At 33.8% G+C, this 19883-nt stretch overlaps 1 protein-coding gene and 1 pseudogene across 2 annotated transcripts; one reads left to right on the top strand and one right to left on the bottom strand.

Annotated features, from left to right (window-relative positions):
• Positions 1 to 2097: 2097 nt before the first annotated feature.
• On the top strand, positions 2098 to 4758 carry LOC143589159 (uncharacterized). Of its 2 annotated transcripts, none has more exons than XM_077070000.1 (14): positions 2098 to 2149; positions 2491 to 2564; positions 2645 to 2719; positions 2849 to 2927; positions 3010 to 3071; positions 3225 to 3326; positions 3427 to 3516; positions 3592 to 3666; positions 3750 to 3782; positions 3877 to 3936; positions 4026 to 4073; positions 4192 to 4254; positions 4322 to 4366; positions 4456 to 4758. In XM_077070000.1, the coding sequence occupies exons 1-14, from the start codon at positions 2107 to 2109 to the stop codon at positions 4609 to 4611; spliced, it is 1005 nt and encodes a 334-aa protein (XP_076926115.1). In that variant the 5' UTR covers positions 2098 to 2106; the 3' UTR covers positions 4612 to 4758. The 2 variants fall into 2 exon arrangements, with proteins under 2 accessions (XP_076926115.1, XP_076926113.1); XM_077069998.1 differs by having other exon boundaries at positions 4026 to 4085.
• A 10225-nt stretch (positions 4759 to 14983) lies between these two features.
• Positions 14984 to 16136, bottom strand: LOC143589158 (AP2/ERF and B3 domain-containing transcription factor At1g50680 pseudogene; annotated as a pseudogene).
• Positions 16137 to 19883: the final 3747 nt, after the last annotated feature.

Genomic DNA, 19883 nt, shown 5'->3' with positions numbered 1-19883 from the left:
CTAAGTATTTAAGAATTAACCAGTAATTTCATTCAAAATGATTAAACTTTAAATTTTTAATTACATCAAAACGGAAGACAAATGGACAATAAGCTACTCTACCCTTTTTAAATCGCAAAACGAACACATAAATATATAGCGAAAGGAGGACTGCCACAAACGAAAAAAAACACCCCTAGATGAAAACGAGATACAACTATATTAATCGGATAAATTGCACAGATAACGAGACCGAAACAATTTGATATTTTAAATTAACGACACTCCAATAATACATTAATGATGTTGTTTTTCATTCATTACAAAACCACATTCATATGTGTAATTATGGATGTATTAAATTAAGTTTTTTTACAATACTGTTATTAATTACTATAAAAGAACAATAAATATATTAAGTGTTATGTACCTCAACAAAAAAAAGGTTTGTTTTTGTCCACTGTGTTTGGAAACGGTTGTCCTCTTATTGCCAGATTATTCAGTGGCGACGATGGTTTGGGATCACTTAAGCCGTTGGTGCAAGGTCCCTCCCTATCTATAGTTTCTCAGTGAGAGACGTTTTGGAGTTAGATAAGACAACATGCCATTCGGATAAGGAAAAATAGGTGTTCCACGGGTTAGTGATTATAGCTTGTTGGAGTATTTGGAAAGCAATGAATAAAATAATATTAAGCATAAAGAGATTAAGGTTTAGGAGGTTATTGGGGAGATAAAGTCGCTCGGCTTCTTATGGTCCAACCATAGATCGAAGAGGCCCCGTATAGATTGGTCAAATTGGTGTAATTTTCTTTTAATGTGTTTGGGTTATGTTATAGTTAGAGGTGCACAAATTGGTTTTTTTTTCTAATACCCAATTTCGGGTGTGAAATCGGTTTCGAGTATTGTAAAATCGTGTAGGGTACTGAGGAAAAAAACTCAACCCTATGTGTCTGGGTAGGGTATGATCGGGTTCAGATATAACCGGGTCCTGAAACCAAGTATTAATACCAGATTTTGAATTTGTAGTTTTTTATACATATTTCAATTCGTTTAAAAATTAAATTTGCTTTGTAATTTATAAAATAATTATAATATATTACAAAAACCATATATTCACTCAAGTACAAATTATTTACTTTATAATATGTATTTTAAAAAAACTTAAACATAATAGTTGTGAAATAAACATAAAAATATACTATAAAAATTCATGTATTATCTCGGGTGTTAAAAATTAGTATCGGATATAGCCAGGCATAGGTATAGGTATGACCGGTTCTGGATATTTACGAATCTTATCTTATCTTACAATACTAATAAAAGAAAATATTGAAGCTTAGGTGTCAAGTCTACATTTCTCCTAATTTTTAATCTCTCATCTCATTTATTCTAGCTATCCATAGGTTATGGGTTAAAATCATTTTGTCAAGCGGGTTATAACATAGCATGGATTTTATAACACAGTGTCATTTCTATACCTGAAGTTTGACCAACTACGCAACTTTAGCACTTTTTTTAAATTTCTTGCAAATCCACACCTGACGTTTCCAAAATCATGCTATTTTAGTAATTTTCCATAACCCGTTTGTTTTTTTTAAGTCTACATTAAATTAATTCATAAGTATTTTGAGAACCACAATTAAAATAACAGACCTTATTTATTTATATCGATTGATAAATCCCGTGTAATACACGGGTTCAAAAGCTAGTTAGAGTATAAAACAAGTACGGTTCTGGGTATGGCATTGAGCTTAAAATGCATACCCTATCCATACTCTACAGGTCGGATTGTTCCGGTTTCGGGTATAGAATACCCTATAAAAAGACCGGTTCCACGCATTTCTTTACGGTTTAAAAAAAAAAAGGTTTGGGCTTATACTTGGGCTACGGGTGGGCTTGTGCACAGGGTTGCTTTATTATGTTAACGCAACTCACCACCACCACCATGCGTCACTATTGGGGGATCACGAGCTAGGGTTTGTTTGTGCCTCACTTCTGAACAAACCAACCATTCATTATATTATTATTTTGACAAATTAGAGACCAAATTGACGCTTCTTGTTCTCCAAGCTTATAGATATGATCAAAGTTTTCACATAGTCGTATTTGGCTGATCGATTTAACACGATGGCTCTCCCTCTCGGCAAGCTGACGATTATTATCGGAGCAGGTTTTTACCTTTTGCCCTAATTACTTTTATTACTGTTAATCTCATTTAGGAACGTAACTGTTTGTGATTAATCATTTGTAATTTTGTTTTAGTCTAATTTGCTAGGGCTTCATTTAACTATAGAAACGTGTTGTTTTTCATTTTGTTTTACACATTATTATTGAAGCTCGTTAGGCAGCATGTAGACAAACTTTAAATAGTTTAGGCGTACCCGAAATGGTTTTTTCGGTTCCGTAAATAGTTTAAAACACCGTCTGTAGCTTTACAATTTGTTTGTTTTTTGATAAAAAACTAATCGGCTAACTGAAGCTGAATGCGTCGACTTGATGTTATGTTTGCAGGCCTTGTTGGATCTGTTTATGCAAAAGAAGGTCGCCTGCCCGGTTTTTCTGATTTGTTTTCTGGTGCTTCTAAAGTAAGCATTTTGTGTTTTAGTTAATTACTTGATCCCTATGTTTTAGATCATACAATAACGTGTTCTTTTATTTTGTTTAGGTACTTAAAGCACTTAGTCGTGATGATAAACCTGCGTCGAAGCCAAAACCACTCAATGACTCATTGTTGGCACAGGTTTGAATCTTCATTTTGAACAGCTATATGATATGTTAATAAATTTCTAATATATTATATGATGATTGTTTTTGCTTTGCATGTGTATTGTCAAATTACTGGATTGTTGTCTTGTATTACTTTAAACAGGTCAATAGTCTAAGGCATGAGCTGCAACTTCTGGCATCAAATAGGCCTGTTACTATTGTGACCTCTAGTGGCTCAGCAGGTTTGCTATTTTATATAAATCTTGTGTGCATCAAATTGCAATAGACTTAAGTTTTTATTAACTTTATATTTCACTCGTGCAGGCAGTAAATACGGTATCGTTATCATAGTTGCTGTTGTAGGATATGGTTATGTTTGGTGGAAGGTAATAACAGTTTTATTTTATCATCATTATTTACGTTTCAGAAACTGTATTATCATCAATCAAGTAATGCATAAAACATTGGAACTTTGCTGTATTCATTTTTCAAGAATGTGCTAAGTTATTATCTTACTTTTTGCTCCTTTTTGTTATCAGGGTTGGAAACTTCCTGATATGATGTTTGCTACAAAACGTAGTTTATCTGATGCAACAAATGCTGTAGCTAAACAACTTGAGACTGTTTACTCTTCACTTGCGGTACTTATTCGTTTGTTTCTTAGTATTCTTTAAGCTGGATTTCATATAAACTTATCATTTTTGATTTGTTTAAGGTTCTTGTTTATGTTGTTTTATTTAGGTTACCAAGCGACATCTATCTTCAAGAATTGATCGTGTTGATTGTAGTTTAGATGAGGTTGCAGAGATTACTGCTACAACTAAAGAAGAGGTACACAAAAGCTACATTAATTTATAAAATAAATTTTGCATTGATTTTTGGAATATTTGTTAAAACAACTCATAGGTTTCTGCAATACGTGGGAAAACAAAGGTTTTTTCTGAGGATGTTCAATCTATACATAACAAGGTTTACACACTGGTATGCGGTTTTTATCTTTTAGCTTGTGAGTTTATTGATGTCTATTTATGCTCATGTTGTGTTCTAATATTTTATTGTTTCAGGAGAGTAGGCTGCATATGTTTGAACTGAAGCAGGTAATGTTTTTTAAAGCGTAAAATTTACAAAGTGAGGTTAACGGTTAATGTTATTATATGCTCTGTTCAAACTGTTAAATTGACTTGTGTGCAGGATGAAACAAACTTAGGAGTGCAGAGATTGATACGCACTGCCATATCAATGGAAAACCAGGTACAAAATAATAGGCTTGACATTATTCATCATGTTTTTCTTTTTTTTTTTCTATTTTATTTTAATCACCTTTTTTTCGTTTGTTGTAGGCAAACCAAGCCAGTTCGTCAAACCCAACTATTGAATTGCCACATAGGGTAAACCTTAATGTATAAGCTATGTGTGCATATATAAGTGACAGCTTATATATACACTAATCAAAAGACAATACAGTTATTAATGTTGGTTATTTAAATAATCTATTTTTCTTTGCAGGCTATGTCTTTGCCACCCGTTCAAATAGAGGAGCTACAATCGTCCCCTCCTGTGTCTCCCAAGGTTTGCTTTTCACATTAGTTATATATTTATATTAAGAAGGATAGACTAATGAGTTCATATTTTTCAGGCTAAGCGACCTTTGGAAACTGCCGTCTCTGCTTCTGGATTAAAGGTTATTCTCGGGCTTGTGAAATTTAGAAGATATAATTTTCTTTCTTTATTAGTTTGGTATTAATTTAGAAAATGAATTATATGTTGCAGGGGCTTCATGATGCGCCTGAAGATGCTAGAAACACTCCCCGAGCGTCAAACGGGTTAAACATTACAGAAGAAGGAAGCGCGAACGCGAGTGTGCTAGGTCGAACATTTTCTGGAATAAGTTCTGTTTTCTCACGCGGGCGTCCTCCAAATAAATAGTAACTAAGAGCGTCTAGCATTATTATTATTATTTACTGATCTAAAGCTGGACATATATTTTTGTAATTAATAGGAAGATGGTGATGGGGAAAGCCTTTGAGGGGCTGGCCTGGTGGGAAGTATCTCACGGGTAGAGCGAGCTTAGTTTAATCTTAAACTAGAAATTGTTTAGTTTTAAGATTGTGATTGAGCCTGGTTTTGTTAGGGAGTTTGTTGGAATTTGGATTTTCCTATTACATTTTCTGAAGGATGTTTTGAATCGTAAAACTTAAAAATGTATAATGAATAAATGTCTTGTATATCCACAGTGATGCTTAATTTCTTCAAGGAACGTATGGTTGATTGTTAAAGATTGTACCGAACATTCGAATCGTGTCTATGTAATATAAATTTAGATTATGCAAGTGAGAGTTAATGAACTAAAATTGAACCTAATTAAATTTGATGAACTTTATATTTGATTTGTTCTTTCTCTTTTACATTTTATACAGTTTTCGCATCATCAAATTGCAATTTAGTAGCTTATTGTTTACAAAAGACTGTAGCAACACAGATCTTTCTAACTTGATCTTTGTTTGATCGGTCGGTCACCGATTTTGAAGAAACATAAGTCGATCAGACTGGCCAAAAGTTCGATTTTAGTGGTACTTTTTCAAAAATGTTATTAAAGCAATGAATTGAAACGCCCAATCATTAAAACCAAGCATAAAAAGTTCACGTAAATACTTCAAAGCTCACATAATATAAGATCAAATATAAGTAGGATTAATTGGTAATAACCGAGGTCTGATTGTCTTCTAAAATTAAAAAAAGAACTTTTAAAAATTTTATTTCAAAATATTTAGAAAAGTATAAAAAAAAATGTCCGATATAGTCCGATTTGGCCCAATAGGTTTTATTGTGAGTAGATATAATTATTAAAAATAAAAGATACTAATTTATGTATTTAGTTCAAGGATGATTTTACTTTTAGGTTTTTATTTCATTGTTTATGTTTGTATGATGTTGTCTGGGTTAGTATATATAATATGCTCCAAGTAATCGATGTGTTTTTATTCCTCAAGGTTAAATGGGCTCTAAAGACTTTCATTTCGGGCTGTACGTAGAGGTGCAAAAAAACCCGAATCTGGAATTGGACCCGAAAAAAATACCTGAAACCGGTTTTTTTTATATCCGGGTTTTTAATACCCGAGCCTACCCGTAGGGTACGAATAGGGTATGCATTTTAGTACCAAAACCTGTACCCGGAACCGGACCCGATTTATACCCGGTAATACCCAAAACCCGGAACCGGGTTTTTCCAATACCCGAAATCGGGTTTTTCAAATACCCAATCTATACCCGAAATTACCCAAAAAATACCTGAAAACCCCCCGAAAATACCCCTAAAAATTGTAACCCATTAAAAATCCAATCTATACCCGAAAAACCCCAGAAAAAAACCCCAAAAAACCCAAAAGTAGGGTTTTTTCAATATCCAAAAATAAGGTATTCAAATACCCGGTTTTAGAATACCCGGTTTCATACCCGACCCGAACCCGATGCATAGGGTATGGTTTTTAGAGACAATACCCGGACCCGAACCAGACCACCCGGGTATAACCAATACCCGATTTTCCAATACCCGGCCATACTCGAACCCAGTTCCATACCCAAACCCGGGCATTTGAAAAACCCGATTTGTGTACCTCTAATTGTACGTGTATAGGGCTTTCATTGGATTGATGATTTTGAATTTGTTCGACAAACATTTGTGTTCAAGTTTGTTCGTTTAAAAAAATCAATATGTTCGTTTGTTAAAAATAAAAAAAGCTTATATAGGAATTATATTAATTTTTTTAAGATGATTTGTTCATTATGTCAGTTATTATCAATGATATTTTTATGACCTATAACTATACAATTTTCAAATGATTGACCCAATACAACTTCTATGGTAGCTTTTGGCTCATTTATATTAAACTTATAAGGACAATAATATTGTTTTTAGTAAAATTGAAGATTTTTTTTTTAATTTGTAACTTAATTCTCAAGTAATAATATAATAGAAAAAATACCATAAACATTTTAAAATTTTAATTTATGTATCTTTAGATAGATATATCTTTATTAACTATATATATTATATAGGAATTATATTAATTATTTTTTTAAAGTTGATTTATTTCATTATGTCAAGTGAAACGAACTAAGACAGGGAACATGAAAACTCTCAGGGCAAACCGATGATGGAGACGACGGTGTTTGTAGCCGATGGTAGAAAAAGAGAGAGAAAGAGACAGTAGGTGGCGGTGACAAAGAGAGAGAGAGAAAGAGTTCTCAATGGGGGGTTTGTTAAGGTTGTCCAATCAAGGCCTTTTTTTATTTTAATTTTATCTTTTATTTAAATACTAATGACTGAAAGGGGTTATGCGGCATATGAATTTCAATCGATTTATTGAAATGTGTGTTTTAAAAGTTTGTAAGTAATCTTAGTGTGTTTTGGTTGAATCCGAGTTGATTCAATCAAGGTGGAGATTGTTGGGTCCAAAGAGTGGTTAAAATATCCCAACCTCCCCAAAATTCGGTAAGTATGGATTTTGAGCAATCCAGCGCACTCAGAGCCAGGCAAATGCTTCCTCGAGCATCATACCTAATACCGAGTAAGATATTCCCAGCAACCCAGTGTACTCTGAGCAATGCAAATGCTTCCTCGAGCAAGATAAGTCTCCCATATTTTCTAAGTGGTTAGTTCGAGCAAAGTAACACTTCCTCGAGCAAGTGATGTCCTTGAGCATACAAGTTTTGTGTCACACCCCGACCAAAGGTGGCGGAACATGCCGAGGTGTAACGATTGTCCATAAGCACATGACACTAATTAAAGTGACAGTATTTAATAACTCATTTCATTTCACAACATCGAAAATGTCACATAACAATTATCCATAAAATAACCATAAACAAGATATCACAAAATATGGCAAATTTGATATTGTTCATTTTTACTAATATCCTAAGGTCTTTGATGTCGTTTTCTTCACAATCATAAATCAACCAAGATGCAAACCTGCAACATTTCATAAAATAAAGTTTGTCAACACAAAGGTTGGTGAGCAATTCATAAGTTTAATCATATTAGTATATAATAAAGATAACCACAAAACTTGCATATGAAACGATAAATAAAAGTGGTAATTTGGATAAATAGATATCGCTAAACACATTAGCGACACCTAGCTATAAGGGGATGCCAAATAGTCTAGGATTTTATAGTTATCTTTAATTGCATTACGTTAACGACACCTTGCTATAAGGGGATGTCAAATAGTCTAGGATTTTATAGTTCCACCAACTAAAAGCGATAAACACATAGGCATATAAGCATAGAACACCAAATCGAGCAATTATTTAGGTAAAGTATACAACTACGTTTGTGGTTTAAGATTCAAATATAAAGCATTTTGTTGAATAAGTATGAAATGTCACCCCCAAAATAAAAGATGGAAAATGGGGTATGAAGTACTCACCTTCAAGTAGTAAACTTGAAAGATGATAATTTGGAGATTTGTCGGAACGACAAGTTTAACGCACAATGCCTAAAAAGAAAAGAAGTCTTGAATTTAGAAAGGTTGTCTTGAAGGTCTTTAAACAAAATAAATGTTGAGAAATGTAAATAATTAAAGTTCAAGGTTTAAAATGTAACTATTTAAGAATTTATAATAATAACCCTTTAAAAATGTCAGTTTGCTCGAAACCGGGTTAAAGTATCTAACCTTAATATTTACTCAACCTATGTTAAGTAATAAGGTGGGTAAAATGCAAGAATGCAAATCCCTTTGGAATAAAGATACTAAAATGGGTTTTTTTTTATCGAGTGTTCGGGTTGTCGGTTCGGGTCTTGATAATTGGTCAAACCCAAAGTCAACTTTCCGAAATATTGAATGTTATGAGATAACTCAATAAAATTTAATAAGACTTAACCAAGTATGTAGTTCCATTGTTTTAGAACTAATAACGCACGTTAAGCGAGTGTTCGGTTTTGTTGGTCTAAACTTTGTTATGAGATCAAGTTGGATCCAACATTTCCAAGTACTTAAGAAAATATTTAAAAATCAATTTGTAACTATTTTTAAAGAAATATACAAGTCTTGATGGCTAAAAAAAACACACACTTGTGTGTCTTAAGCGAGCAAGAATCGGTTTGGTTCGGTTTCGATCTCAAAACAAGTTCATGGATGGTTTCCACATGTCCAAACACTAAAGAACTTGTATAATAATGTACAAATAAAAAAATACCAAAAGTTAACAATAAAGTCTTTAAACAAAAGTTCGGTTTTCGGTTCGGATTGTGTTTTGGGTTAAGACCGAGGTAAGATTCTACAAACCCATAACCATAGAATTTGTAAAAATGATTTTAGAAACTTAGATCTAACACTAAGTATGTTTAAACAAACAAAACTAGTAACAAAGTTCGGTTTACGGTTTAGAGCTATTTACGGTTAAACCGAAGCATTGACTCTTAAAAACCCATAACCATGGAACTTGTAAACATGACCAACAAACTAAAATAAGCAAGATTAATATGTATGAACAAGTTATATAGATGTATATATATCAAGAACATGAAGTCCTCCATGAAGCCTTGCCTTATGGGGTCCGAAACCTCACCGACCGGAATCGGAGAAGTAACTACCAAAGGTAAACAAGGGGTGTATATTATATATATGTTGCACAACCATAAACAAGTATTAATAAGGCTACATAAACTAATTAAGATGAAAGACTAAAAACCTTCAAGAACACTTAAAAAGATAACCTTGAATCTTTGATGTTTAAGAGAGTTTTTTTTTTTTTGAGTTGTAGCAAGGGAAAATGAAGAGAAAATGTGGTGTATATATAGAGTAATGTTGGTGGTCAAATATGGGTGTGAGACACAAGAGTTTTCATGCAAAATGGATCAAGACAAAAACACAAAACAACAAAAAAAATAATAATAAGATAATAATAATAAATAAATAAATAAAAATAAAAATAAAGGTAGGATGTTTTCAAGACCCAACAAGTGTGAAACAATATTGTAACATAAATCCATCATTTTGATTATAACATAAGCTTTGGTTTACAAATCGGGTCGGTTTACATAATAAACAAATACAAAAACGAATACAAACAAGACCCGAAATTGACGAATGTCACATTTTGTTTTCGAGCAAACTTGTTGAAGAGCGACTGCTTAAAGAAGGTTCCCGAATAATTTTGTGGGTTAAGCAAGATGTTGCTTGAATAAAACATCACGTTCAGGCTAGTAGAGACTTTTGGTAGTCATCTAGGTGACACTCCCAGCAAGGTTCATTTTCGAGCAAGTCAACAGTACCCGAGCATACTATTGGTTGTTCTAATAAAAACCAAGTAAAGATTGAATTGATTCGAGCAAGGATCCTCTTTCTTGTGGTAGCATGTCGAGCAAGGTTTGGCTTGCTTGAGAAGATTAAGGCATGCTTTCTCGATGCAAATTATTCTAAGTATACGCTTGCTCGCTAAAGACCAAAATTTGCTTGAAGATTACTAAGGTCAAGGATCCGTGCTCGAGAAAGACTAAAGCTTGCTCGAAGACTTTTTTAGTTATGTAATTTTGTGTTTATGGATATAATAATTTTCATGGGCTATATAATTAAATATTTTAAATGGAGTCTTATAAATTATATGTTGTTATTTGTTTATGTTACCAGATTGATAATCTATTTGAGATATTATGGTCCGAGTGAAGGTTATATTACTTGTTATGCATTTTATCCAATATGAGGTATGCATAGATATAATAATAATCTTAATGGGTGAAAATATAGACTTTTGTAGATATATTAGCTAACATATAAGCCTTCTTCTACAATACATATATTTTTGGGATTATATGGGCTAATTTTATTTTGGTTAAGAGATCAAATTTTGGGTTCAAAATATGATCTATTTTCTACAATTTTTTAGGCCTTTTATATTTGAAAAAAAAAAAAATAAAGTTGATGTAATTGTGATAAGCCGTCGTTTGAAAAATGTGGCTATATGATTTATATCTTCTTTTCAGAAACCCTCTTTTCTTCATTTACTCTAACCATCTGTTCATTTCTATCAAAGTAAATTCTACAGTGGCGAACATAGTTGATTGGTATTATTGTAGATTCTTCAGTGATATGCTAAAAGTAGTTATAAAATTATTAATTAAAATTACACTAATCTAGACACTAAGTAATAATTCCGGACTCTAAACTTAACTAAAACTACTAACAGGTAAGTGAACCGGTCGACTCTGGTACAGCTAAGTAAGTCTTGATATCAAACCCACGAGACTCTTTAAATTACGTAAACTAGCTAAATTAGACTTAACTACAGACACGATTATTTATTTATTATTATTTTGAGGGGGACTTACTAAAATACTAATTTTAAACTAAATAAAACTAAAGACGACTAAACTTAGAACTTGAATTTAATTCAGATGATGATGGAAAAACCACCTAGGCTAGAATCCCTAATGCATTAATTATCAAATGGTAGAAAAATGCTACGTTATGAAACCGTGATCTTATATTATTCACTTAAGGGGAAACTAAAAAAGACCCTTGAGCCTTCTCAAAAAGACACTTACAGAATCCTTATAAGCTTTTACACGACGCCTTCAAATATTTATAGTTCTCATAAGTTAGCCCTTCAACAAACTCTTCATCAATTCCCACAACTCAATCTGATGGTGCGGACATTTTCTGATCATCTCCTTAAAATGAGTAAAAGCGTCATGAAATAACTCACCCGGTAACTGTGAAAAATGACAAATCTCGATTCGGGCCTCATTTGTCTTCGAATGCGAATAATACTCGTTCAGAAATACCCGCCGCATCTCACCCCAGTTCTCAATGCTGTACATCGGTAATGAGTTGAACCAGTGCTTTGCTTTGTCTTTTAGTGAAAACTGGAACAACTGTAACCGAATCTCGTCCTGGTCAAACGTACCGTCACCAATAACCCGCAAATGGTTGAAAAATCTAACAAATGTGAATACGGATCCTCAGACGCCATCCTGTGAAAATGTGGAACAATGTTGATGTAAGATGGTCGTGACTTAAACGTTTGTTGTCCCGGTATATAAACATGTGGGACAATCGGGGATGCACCATCTGAAATGGCCGGTCTGAAGCAGCTGCTAACACCTTGAACTGGAGCCACAAAATTAATCCTCCACCCCCGGCCCTGATTTTCCAAGCCGCCCCCTGTTAACCTTAATCTCTTGTCCTCTTTCAGCAAGAAACCTCCCAATTCCATTTCTACCCCTGTTTTGATTTCTAAACCCGGCACCTCTCCAATTCACTGGCTCTTCCACCTCTTCATCCCAAACAACATCTTCTTCATTTCTAGGCTCATACCCGTCATTCTATCTAACTCTCCAATCGTCCCCATTACTGCCATCTTTCCACTAATCTGTTTCATTCCACTCCATGCATTCTTCATCCTCGGTGTGAATACTGACATAATCCTCATCTCAGTTAATCCAAACTCTGCGGTTAGGAGTGTTATGTGAGGCTGATGGCCCAGGTCTGCTAATGTTTCGGTTTCTCGATTGTCGGGTTGAGTTATTTGGCTGTTGATTGGTTTTGATGGGTGGTAGTTGATAATTGTCGAATGGATTTTGGTTGTTGTTTTGGTTCGGGTGAAAGGTGTTGTCTTCAGGTAGTTGGTTTTGGTTCTAATTCTGGTTTTGGTTTTGATTTTGACCTTCCATAGCTGATTCTCTGATCTGAGCTCCGTTCTGCCAGGCTACTCGTTCAGTTTCTAACTCGAAAATAAGTGGTGAATTTCTTCCCGAATTGTGGGCGTGCATAAACCTATTACCTGCACAAATAACACACCCTGCATAAAATGGGAAAATAAAAACTAAAAACTAAAAATAAAACTATTACTAAATTAAACTGAAACAAAGAAATCAAATAACACGAAAACACTAAGCGCACTAACTCTCCGCAACGGAGCCATTTTGATGCTAGGCTGTCGCTATCTAGTCAAAAACAATTATAATCAACTCCTAATCACCTAAACAAGCTAGGGTAAGTAGGGTGTCGAACCACGAGGAGTATGTGGTCAGTGTACGTGCAACTAATTATTAGAATTATGAAGTGAATGTCAAAAGTGCTGATCACAATAGAAAACAATTTGGATTTAATATTACTAAAGCAATTAAACAACTTTCAAACAACTAATAAAAACAAATCACACCCGGGAATTCAAGTATGCAATTAAACAGTATTCTCATGCAACTTAACAGATTAACTATCATTAGTCAACTAAAGATTGCTTAACGAGCTAAACCAAAGGCATAAACAATCACTAACACACGACACTAGTTATCAAACGGTCCCTACCAGTGTGACTCAACTAAGGGCAATTATATGCTTCATTGCAATTAACTAATCAAAACAACCATGCGAGCAATTATTATAGCAACCAGCAAACTAATCGTTCTGATCGACAAATACCTAAACCGACTGAATGCACAGCAATACTAAACATCAATACTCATAGATTAACCAACAATAATTACAAATCAATTGTTCTAGTACATGAGAAAATACGGAGATTTTACAAACTATACATCCCATGTATGATTCGAAGGGATTAGCCGCGATTCGTTATCTCTCGATCTTCAATCTTGATGTTATGGAGCATAATAGTGATCTTAGGATGAGTGGAATTGATGGAAGAACTCTCTTGTGCTCTAAAAACTGCCTGGGAAGTGGTTAATGTCGAATAGGGTCGTCATAATAGAATATAAATGAAAACCCTAACTTTCCCGCTGTGCCACCCATCACAGTACGTGATGGATCTCTCCCTGGTCCATCACGTATTGCGATGGACCGCAGTCAGTAATAAATTATTATTATTATTAAACACCATCGCGTATCGCAATGGTCATCGTTCCAACCCATCACGTACCACGATGGGTCCCTTCATCAGCTGAACTAGTTTTTCGTCTCGTTTCGCGTGTTGGGCATCTCGGGTCTGCATCCCGTGCTCGTACAGGTCAAAATAGCTCCCTTAAATACCCGTGACCTGAAATGCAATAAACACGTATGAAGTATCGAAGTTCCTAAAATAAACAATTAAAACAACTAAAATAACAAACCGAACTATGTACAAACTGACCGAACATCAATAAACATGGTATGTATTAAATGATATAAATCATGAATCTGTTAGAATCCCATAAACCTAAAACGTAAATCGAAAACGAGCATCGATCATCCTCCACCAATCCCCACCAGCGAACTCCTCCGCCGATAACTTCACCAAACTACTTCCATCTCCGATCAATGTTAACAACAACGACGACAATGACAACAACAACAATATCTTAACCAACTCAACACTCGCCCCCACATTTTGCCATCCAATCTCTAGCATTCCCCGTACTTGTTTCCAAGACGCATTTCTCTTAACGTTATTCGACGCTAATTCATCTACTAATCACACAACCACCACACCTCCTAAGGTCCCAAGAAACGACCCACTTCGACGATGGCTCTCTGATCTTCAACAACCAAAGAGAACCAGAAAATATAGTCTCCATTCCGAGGTTCGTATCTTGTTGCCTGTTTGCCTTCTGTAATCACTACTTTTTAAATAAATATTTAATCCTTGATCGAATAGTGAAGTTGTATATTTCTTGTTGGTGAGTTATGATTAAATATTTAAATGTTTAATCTATGAACATAGATTGAGAAACTTAGAAGATACGGTTTGGGAGATTCAACACAGGTGTTTGGAAATTATGAAACAAGAACAAATTCTTGAAGAGAAAGTTAATCCTAATCCTATTAATCTTACTCAAACTCGGCTGCATGTTTCACTGATTGCAGGAACAAGAGGAGTGTGTAGGTGTTGAACGAGTAATGAATGGAGATTTGAAATTTGAGTTGGGCTGTTCATGTGGCAAGAAATTTGAAATGCTGATTCAACACAATGGCTATTGTTTCTACAAATTGGCATAGGTTCATCATTATCAATCATGATAGTTGAAGTCGGTTTTGATCACACATGCAAAAATTATAATTGTTGTATAGTTTGACTGTCTGTTTGACTTTTGTAATTCCTTTAAAACATTCAATGAGATATAATGGTGGGAGAAGTTTTAGTTTAGTAAAAGCATTTTAAACCATATCCTTACCTATGAATCTTTTAAAAGTGAAAATGACTTAAATATTCTTAAGTTTTAGTGATAACAGCACTATTGGTTACTTAAAATTGGAACCCCTTTTGTCATTTTGAGACAATATAAGCAAACTTCTGAAGTTCTGTGGATATGGTCTAGAACATAAGTCTTTACAAAAGAGGCAAATTAAATAATTAAATAAGTATAAGTCTATGTTGTAGATTGGATAATATCATAACCATAAAAAAAAGGTCTGACATAGATTGATATGCTAAAACATAGATATATAGTTGTTGCTAAAAAACACATGCTCTCTATCTTAAAACAAGCATTAATCCATCTCCTCTTTAGATATGTGGACACCAAAAAGCTTAAATCCATGAGTCTTTACATTGCTTGTTTGCATGGCTTGATCCTCATGCATCTCACTATTCACTTTATCTTCTTCCATCTCTCTATTGACTTGATCATCTTCCATCTCACTATTGACTTGATCATCATCATCATCCATCTTGCTGCCATGCTTAAAAGTATCTTCAGTTGCTTCCATACCAAGTTTTAAACTTTCTCCACTACGGCTCGTAGACTTACACGTGTCAATCACCCAAAACCCCATATTCTGCATTTCAAGATTCTCTTGATAATAGAAGGTTATCTTGTCCTTTGGCATTAGTTTCTTATCTTTCACAAACTGATTCCACGCCCTAGTGAACACAAAACTTTGGCTGCTTTTCCAATAACAATACCTAAATTTCCACAACCTTTTTTTAGTATCGTAAAACGGCAACGTCACCTCGTCGTTAGCAAACCCTTGTGCCACATCATCGGGTACGCGTGGAAAATACCTCACAGCATATTTCATAGGTATAACCAACCTATTTAGCTTACCAACATCACTTGGAGTCAGCTCCTTTTGAAAAAGCACCCTACAACAAAACCCTAAATTCCCATTTTCAACACATAAAATATTATCATTCTCTTGACCCTTTTTCTGCCTCAGATAATCTTCAAACTTTGCTTTATATGATTTATCTTTGATCATACCAAGAATTTCTTCATCGGGGTAATGACTTTGGAAATTTGCTTCTAGAGCAGTTGACTCAGTCAACGGGAAGTTTCTTGGTGCATCAGCACTTTTAAACTTCAATATTGATGCACTATCATAAGCTTTAGCTGCATCTATTTCTGATTCGAAGGTTCCTAACCATATACGTTGGTTGTTTGTGTATATTTGAGCCCCCCAATTCCCATTCTGTTGTGGGACCACCCCTTTGTATTTTTGTAGATAGCCATTGTTATCAATTTCTTTATCATAATTATTCACATATCTTGGTTCCGTATACTTCTCCATTAATTAATTCCTATAAAGAACATATATAGTTACATAAAAGTGTTTAGTGAAACATAACACATAATAAATACATGTGCATGCATGCAAAGAATCATGTTAATAAGATTGTATACTATTTGAGGGACAAATATTTAGAATGTTTCGATGGAATCGATGTATAGTAATAACATATATATATTGAAATAAAAAATCAAAAGCAACTGTAAAAGTTTGCAAGGTACGGGTGTAGGTATAGGTGGTTTTAGAATGAGCGTTTAGGAATATGATAGTCTGCCGTTCTAAAAAACGAAAAAGAAAGAAAACAACTATAAACATATGAATATATGCATAAAAAATCAAAAGCGGGTGTAGGTACAGGTGGTTTTACAAGGAGTATTTTTAGGAATATGATAGTCTGCCGTTCCAGAAAAAAAAAGAAAAAAGAAAGCGACTATAAACATATGAATTAATGCATAAAAGGAAAACTTGAAGAACATGAAGAAAAGGTTTAAATCTGCAACTAACGTACCTCTGGTATCTGAATAAGCTGGTAGGAAGATGATTTTGGTATTAGGATGAAGAAATATTTATGTAATAAAGAGAGAAGGTTAATTGAATGAATTGTAGGGAAGAAATTGGAGTGATTTATGGAATTAAAATAAGTTTCTAAAAACAATCCGAAGCCATTTCTATAATAGATCTTCCATTCAAGAAATATGATTCATGATGATTGGTATGAATTTCGTTTGTTTTTACATGAGATATATTCTTTATATAGTTATAATAATAATAATAATAATAATAATAATAATATCTTTAAGAAATTAGTATTAAGCCCATAAATGATCCGCTAATAATATATTGTGTCTATTTTTGTACAAAGATCCACTAATGATCCGACATTAAAAGATACGGCATCGGTTACATAGGCATATATTATTAACTTGTGAAAGAAGTCATAACCCCTGCAATGTAGTAAATTTGCCTTATTACATTTGTGAATTTATTTGTTTCAACAACTTTCTAATAATAAACCTATTTGACTAATTTGATTTGGCACCTTCATTTACGGAATAGTGATCATAGATCAAATATTTTCAAGTTTAATCAGACCCTGAATATAATAATTATAATTTGGGTATGCCATTAATAGGGAGCAATTAATTTAGGCATGGCGATAAGTGCGATGTAATTAGGATTTCATGCACCAAACCTCGTTAATTCAATTTGTCTATGCAAATATGCAATGCATCGTTTATTTGTTTAGCACATTTGTTTATTGTTTAAAACATATAGAATTTTATATTTTTCCGAAAATTTTGAGTTGGCCGGGTTGTAAATTAAACAATTCTAATTTTTTATTGTGTTTTGAAAATATTAACAGGTTTATAAAAGGTTTGTGGGTTTAATTCTAATTTTTTAAAGATACTATTATTATTATTATTATTATTATTTTTATTATTATTATTATATTGAAAACTCCGGTCCCCGTCTGATTGGACCCTAAGGCTTCATGCTATGGGCACAGAGAAGGGGGCGTGGAGGGCGCTGAACACCGCCGAGGGGCGCGGAAGGGGGCGTCTTTGGAACGACCGGAGCGTAAGAGGGGAAAAGGTGGGCCCTCATCTCTCACACGCACATATATATATATATATGGGAGATTTCAAATGAGAACCCATTTGAGCTTTAAGAACTCGAAAAAACTCAACGTAACGATTTTTTTTTCGAATTTATATATATAGGCAAAGTATAGAATAAAAACCCACTTGAGTTGTGAAAACCCGCGAAAACCCTATGTAACATCGTTTTTTTTTTTTTTTTACATGTAATATATGTTGTAACATTTAATACAAAACATCGAAACCTTAAAAAAAATGTTTTGTTATTTTTAACATTTTTTTACTAATTTTTTTATATGTTTTTAGAAGAGAGAAAAATTTATATTTATGTTAACATTTTTTATTAACTTTAATTGTGGACCACAAAATTTAATCTTCAATTAAAAACATGTGGTTGAGAATGGGTTTCTAGAGTTTTCACAACTCAAGTGGGTTTTAATTTTAACCTAACCCTATATATATATATATATATATATGTGTGTGGGAGATTTCAAATAAGAACCCTTTTGAGTTTTAAGAACTCGAAACAACTCAGTGTAACGATTTTTTTTTTCGAATTTTTTTTACACATGCGTAATATATGTAGGTTACATAGACGTAAAAAAATTACAGAATTTTTTACGCACCGAGTCGACATTTTACACATGTGTAACGGACGTAAAACTTAGTGTAATCAGTTACATATTTATTCTAATTCATTTAATCAAATGTGTGGTCTAAAATGAGAGTTCTTAAATTCTTACAATTCAACATGGTTCTCAAAATATCCTTCCCCTATATATATATATTGTCACACCCCGACTAGAACAACGCGGAAGCGTAAAACAGGAATGTAAAAGACACCTCTGGTATCAACACATTGTTTATAAAGAAACATTACAAATTAATTTCCAATATATTACAACTCATTGTTCTATTATTGTTTTACAGTCTAGGCGATACAAACAAAACTGGTTCATTAACTATACGTTCTTACTACTAACACCCTTGCCTCTATTCACATAGCATCAACCACACACTTCAGGTAAGTAACAGATCACCAAATTACTCCGATTTAGGTACACCTGAAAAACAGTTTAAAACGGGTCAACTACTAGAGTTGGTGAGTTTCACTAGTTTCAAGAAAACAGTAATGAGTATTCACAAGTCAACACTTGTAATCATGAAATAAGTATGTATGTATGTAAATGATGTAATTATGCTAAGCTACAGTGAAGCCTTGACTGTATGTGTTGCGTGCATCCATTTCCCACGCTCCATCAACCACCGTGGCCCCTTTCCGCCCACAACATGCCCCGGTAGCTATGTCTAACACTACATAGCCTATTTGTATAAATATGGTCATGTGCAAATTGCGCTATGTGACACGGCAATCAGGCCGATTTCGTTTGGGTTTGTCAAACCAATAGTACTATTTACAAGCCAATGGCTCGAAGTTAATCACTGTGATCGTGGGGACTTTCGTGTGTTAGCACTTAGATAATTCACATCAATACATGTTTCAGGTATGTATATGTAATCAAACTTGCTTTTCACCCCAAAAGTTCGTAAAACAGTTTAAAAGTGGGGTCATGAAACTCACGGTTTAGTAGATAATCAGTACTGTATCAGCTCTTGGTTTGTTCGGTCCGCTATCAGTAGTTCCTATAATCAATATTATAATAATATTAATATTTTAATATTATCATAATCTCAATACTAATCTGGGCTGTATAACTAATCTGGGTGTAGCTGGAACGCCCAGAAAGTGGCAATAGGCTTAGGTTGTGATGTTGTTCAATGTCTAATACTTAGAACTGAACTTGGCTCAGATTCCCGTTTTCACAGCTGGGCCAAGTTGTTCGTTTACGCGTTCAGAAAACAGTTATGGAAAAATAAGCTTGAGTAAATGTATTGGTTAATAACATGATTAAGTTATAAAGAATGATCACATACTGGGGTCCCGGATTAGCCACGGGGCCCGTTTCCGTTTATTCAGTTTGTTTTAAGAAGAAACGCGCACAATCCACCCGGATTGTCCAGGTTTCTCATAGAAAAGTTCGTTTTCACTTAATTAGTCCAAAAATATGATTTTTGATCACTCTTGGTGTTTTGATATTCCCGCAGATTCACTAGTCACGAACTTGCCGGTTTTTATAAAAACTGAATT

This window comes from Bidens hawaiensis, unplaced genomic scaffold (genome assembly GCF_021521415.1).
Source record: "Bidens hawaiensis isolate Kalapana, Puna unplaced genomic scaffold, B.hawaiensis_p1.1 tig00037257_1, whole genome shotgun sequence".
Classification (NCBI taxonomy): Eukaryota; Viridiplantae; Streptophyta; class Magnoliopsida; order Asterales; family Asteraceae; genus Bidens; species Bidens hawaiensis.
Note: the sequence above shows the minus strand (reverse complement) of the source record. Positions and strands in the feature narration are given on the sequence as shown.

Excerpts from the sequence above, each read along its gene's own strand:
- LOC143589159 (XM_077069998.1), top strand. The coding sequence starts at position 2,107 with ATGGCTCTCCCTCTCGGCAAGCTGACGATTATTATCGGAGCAG. Across the intron at positions 3,517-3,591 it reads CTGCTACAACTAAAGAAGAG|GTTTCTGCAATACGTGGGAA; the intron begins GTACACAAAAGC and ends AACAACTCATAG. Across the intron at positions 4,086-4,191 it reads CACATAGGGTAAACCTTAAT|GCTATGTCTTTGCCACCCGT; the intron begins GTATAAGCTATG and ends TTTTCTTTGCAG.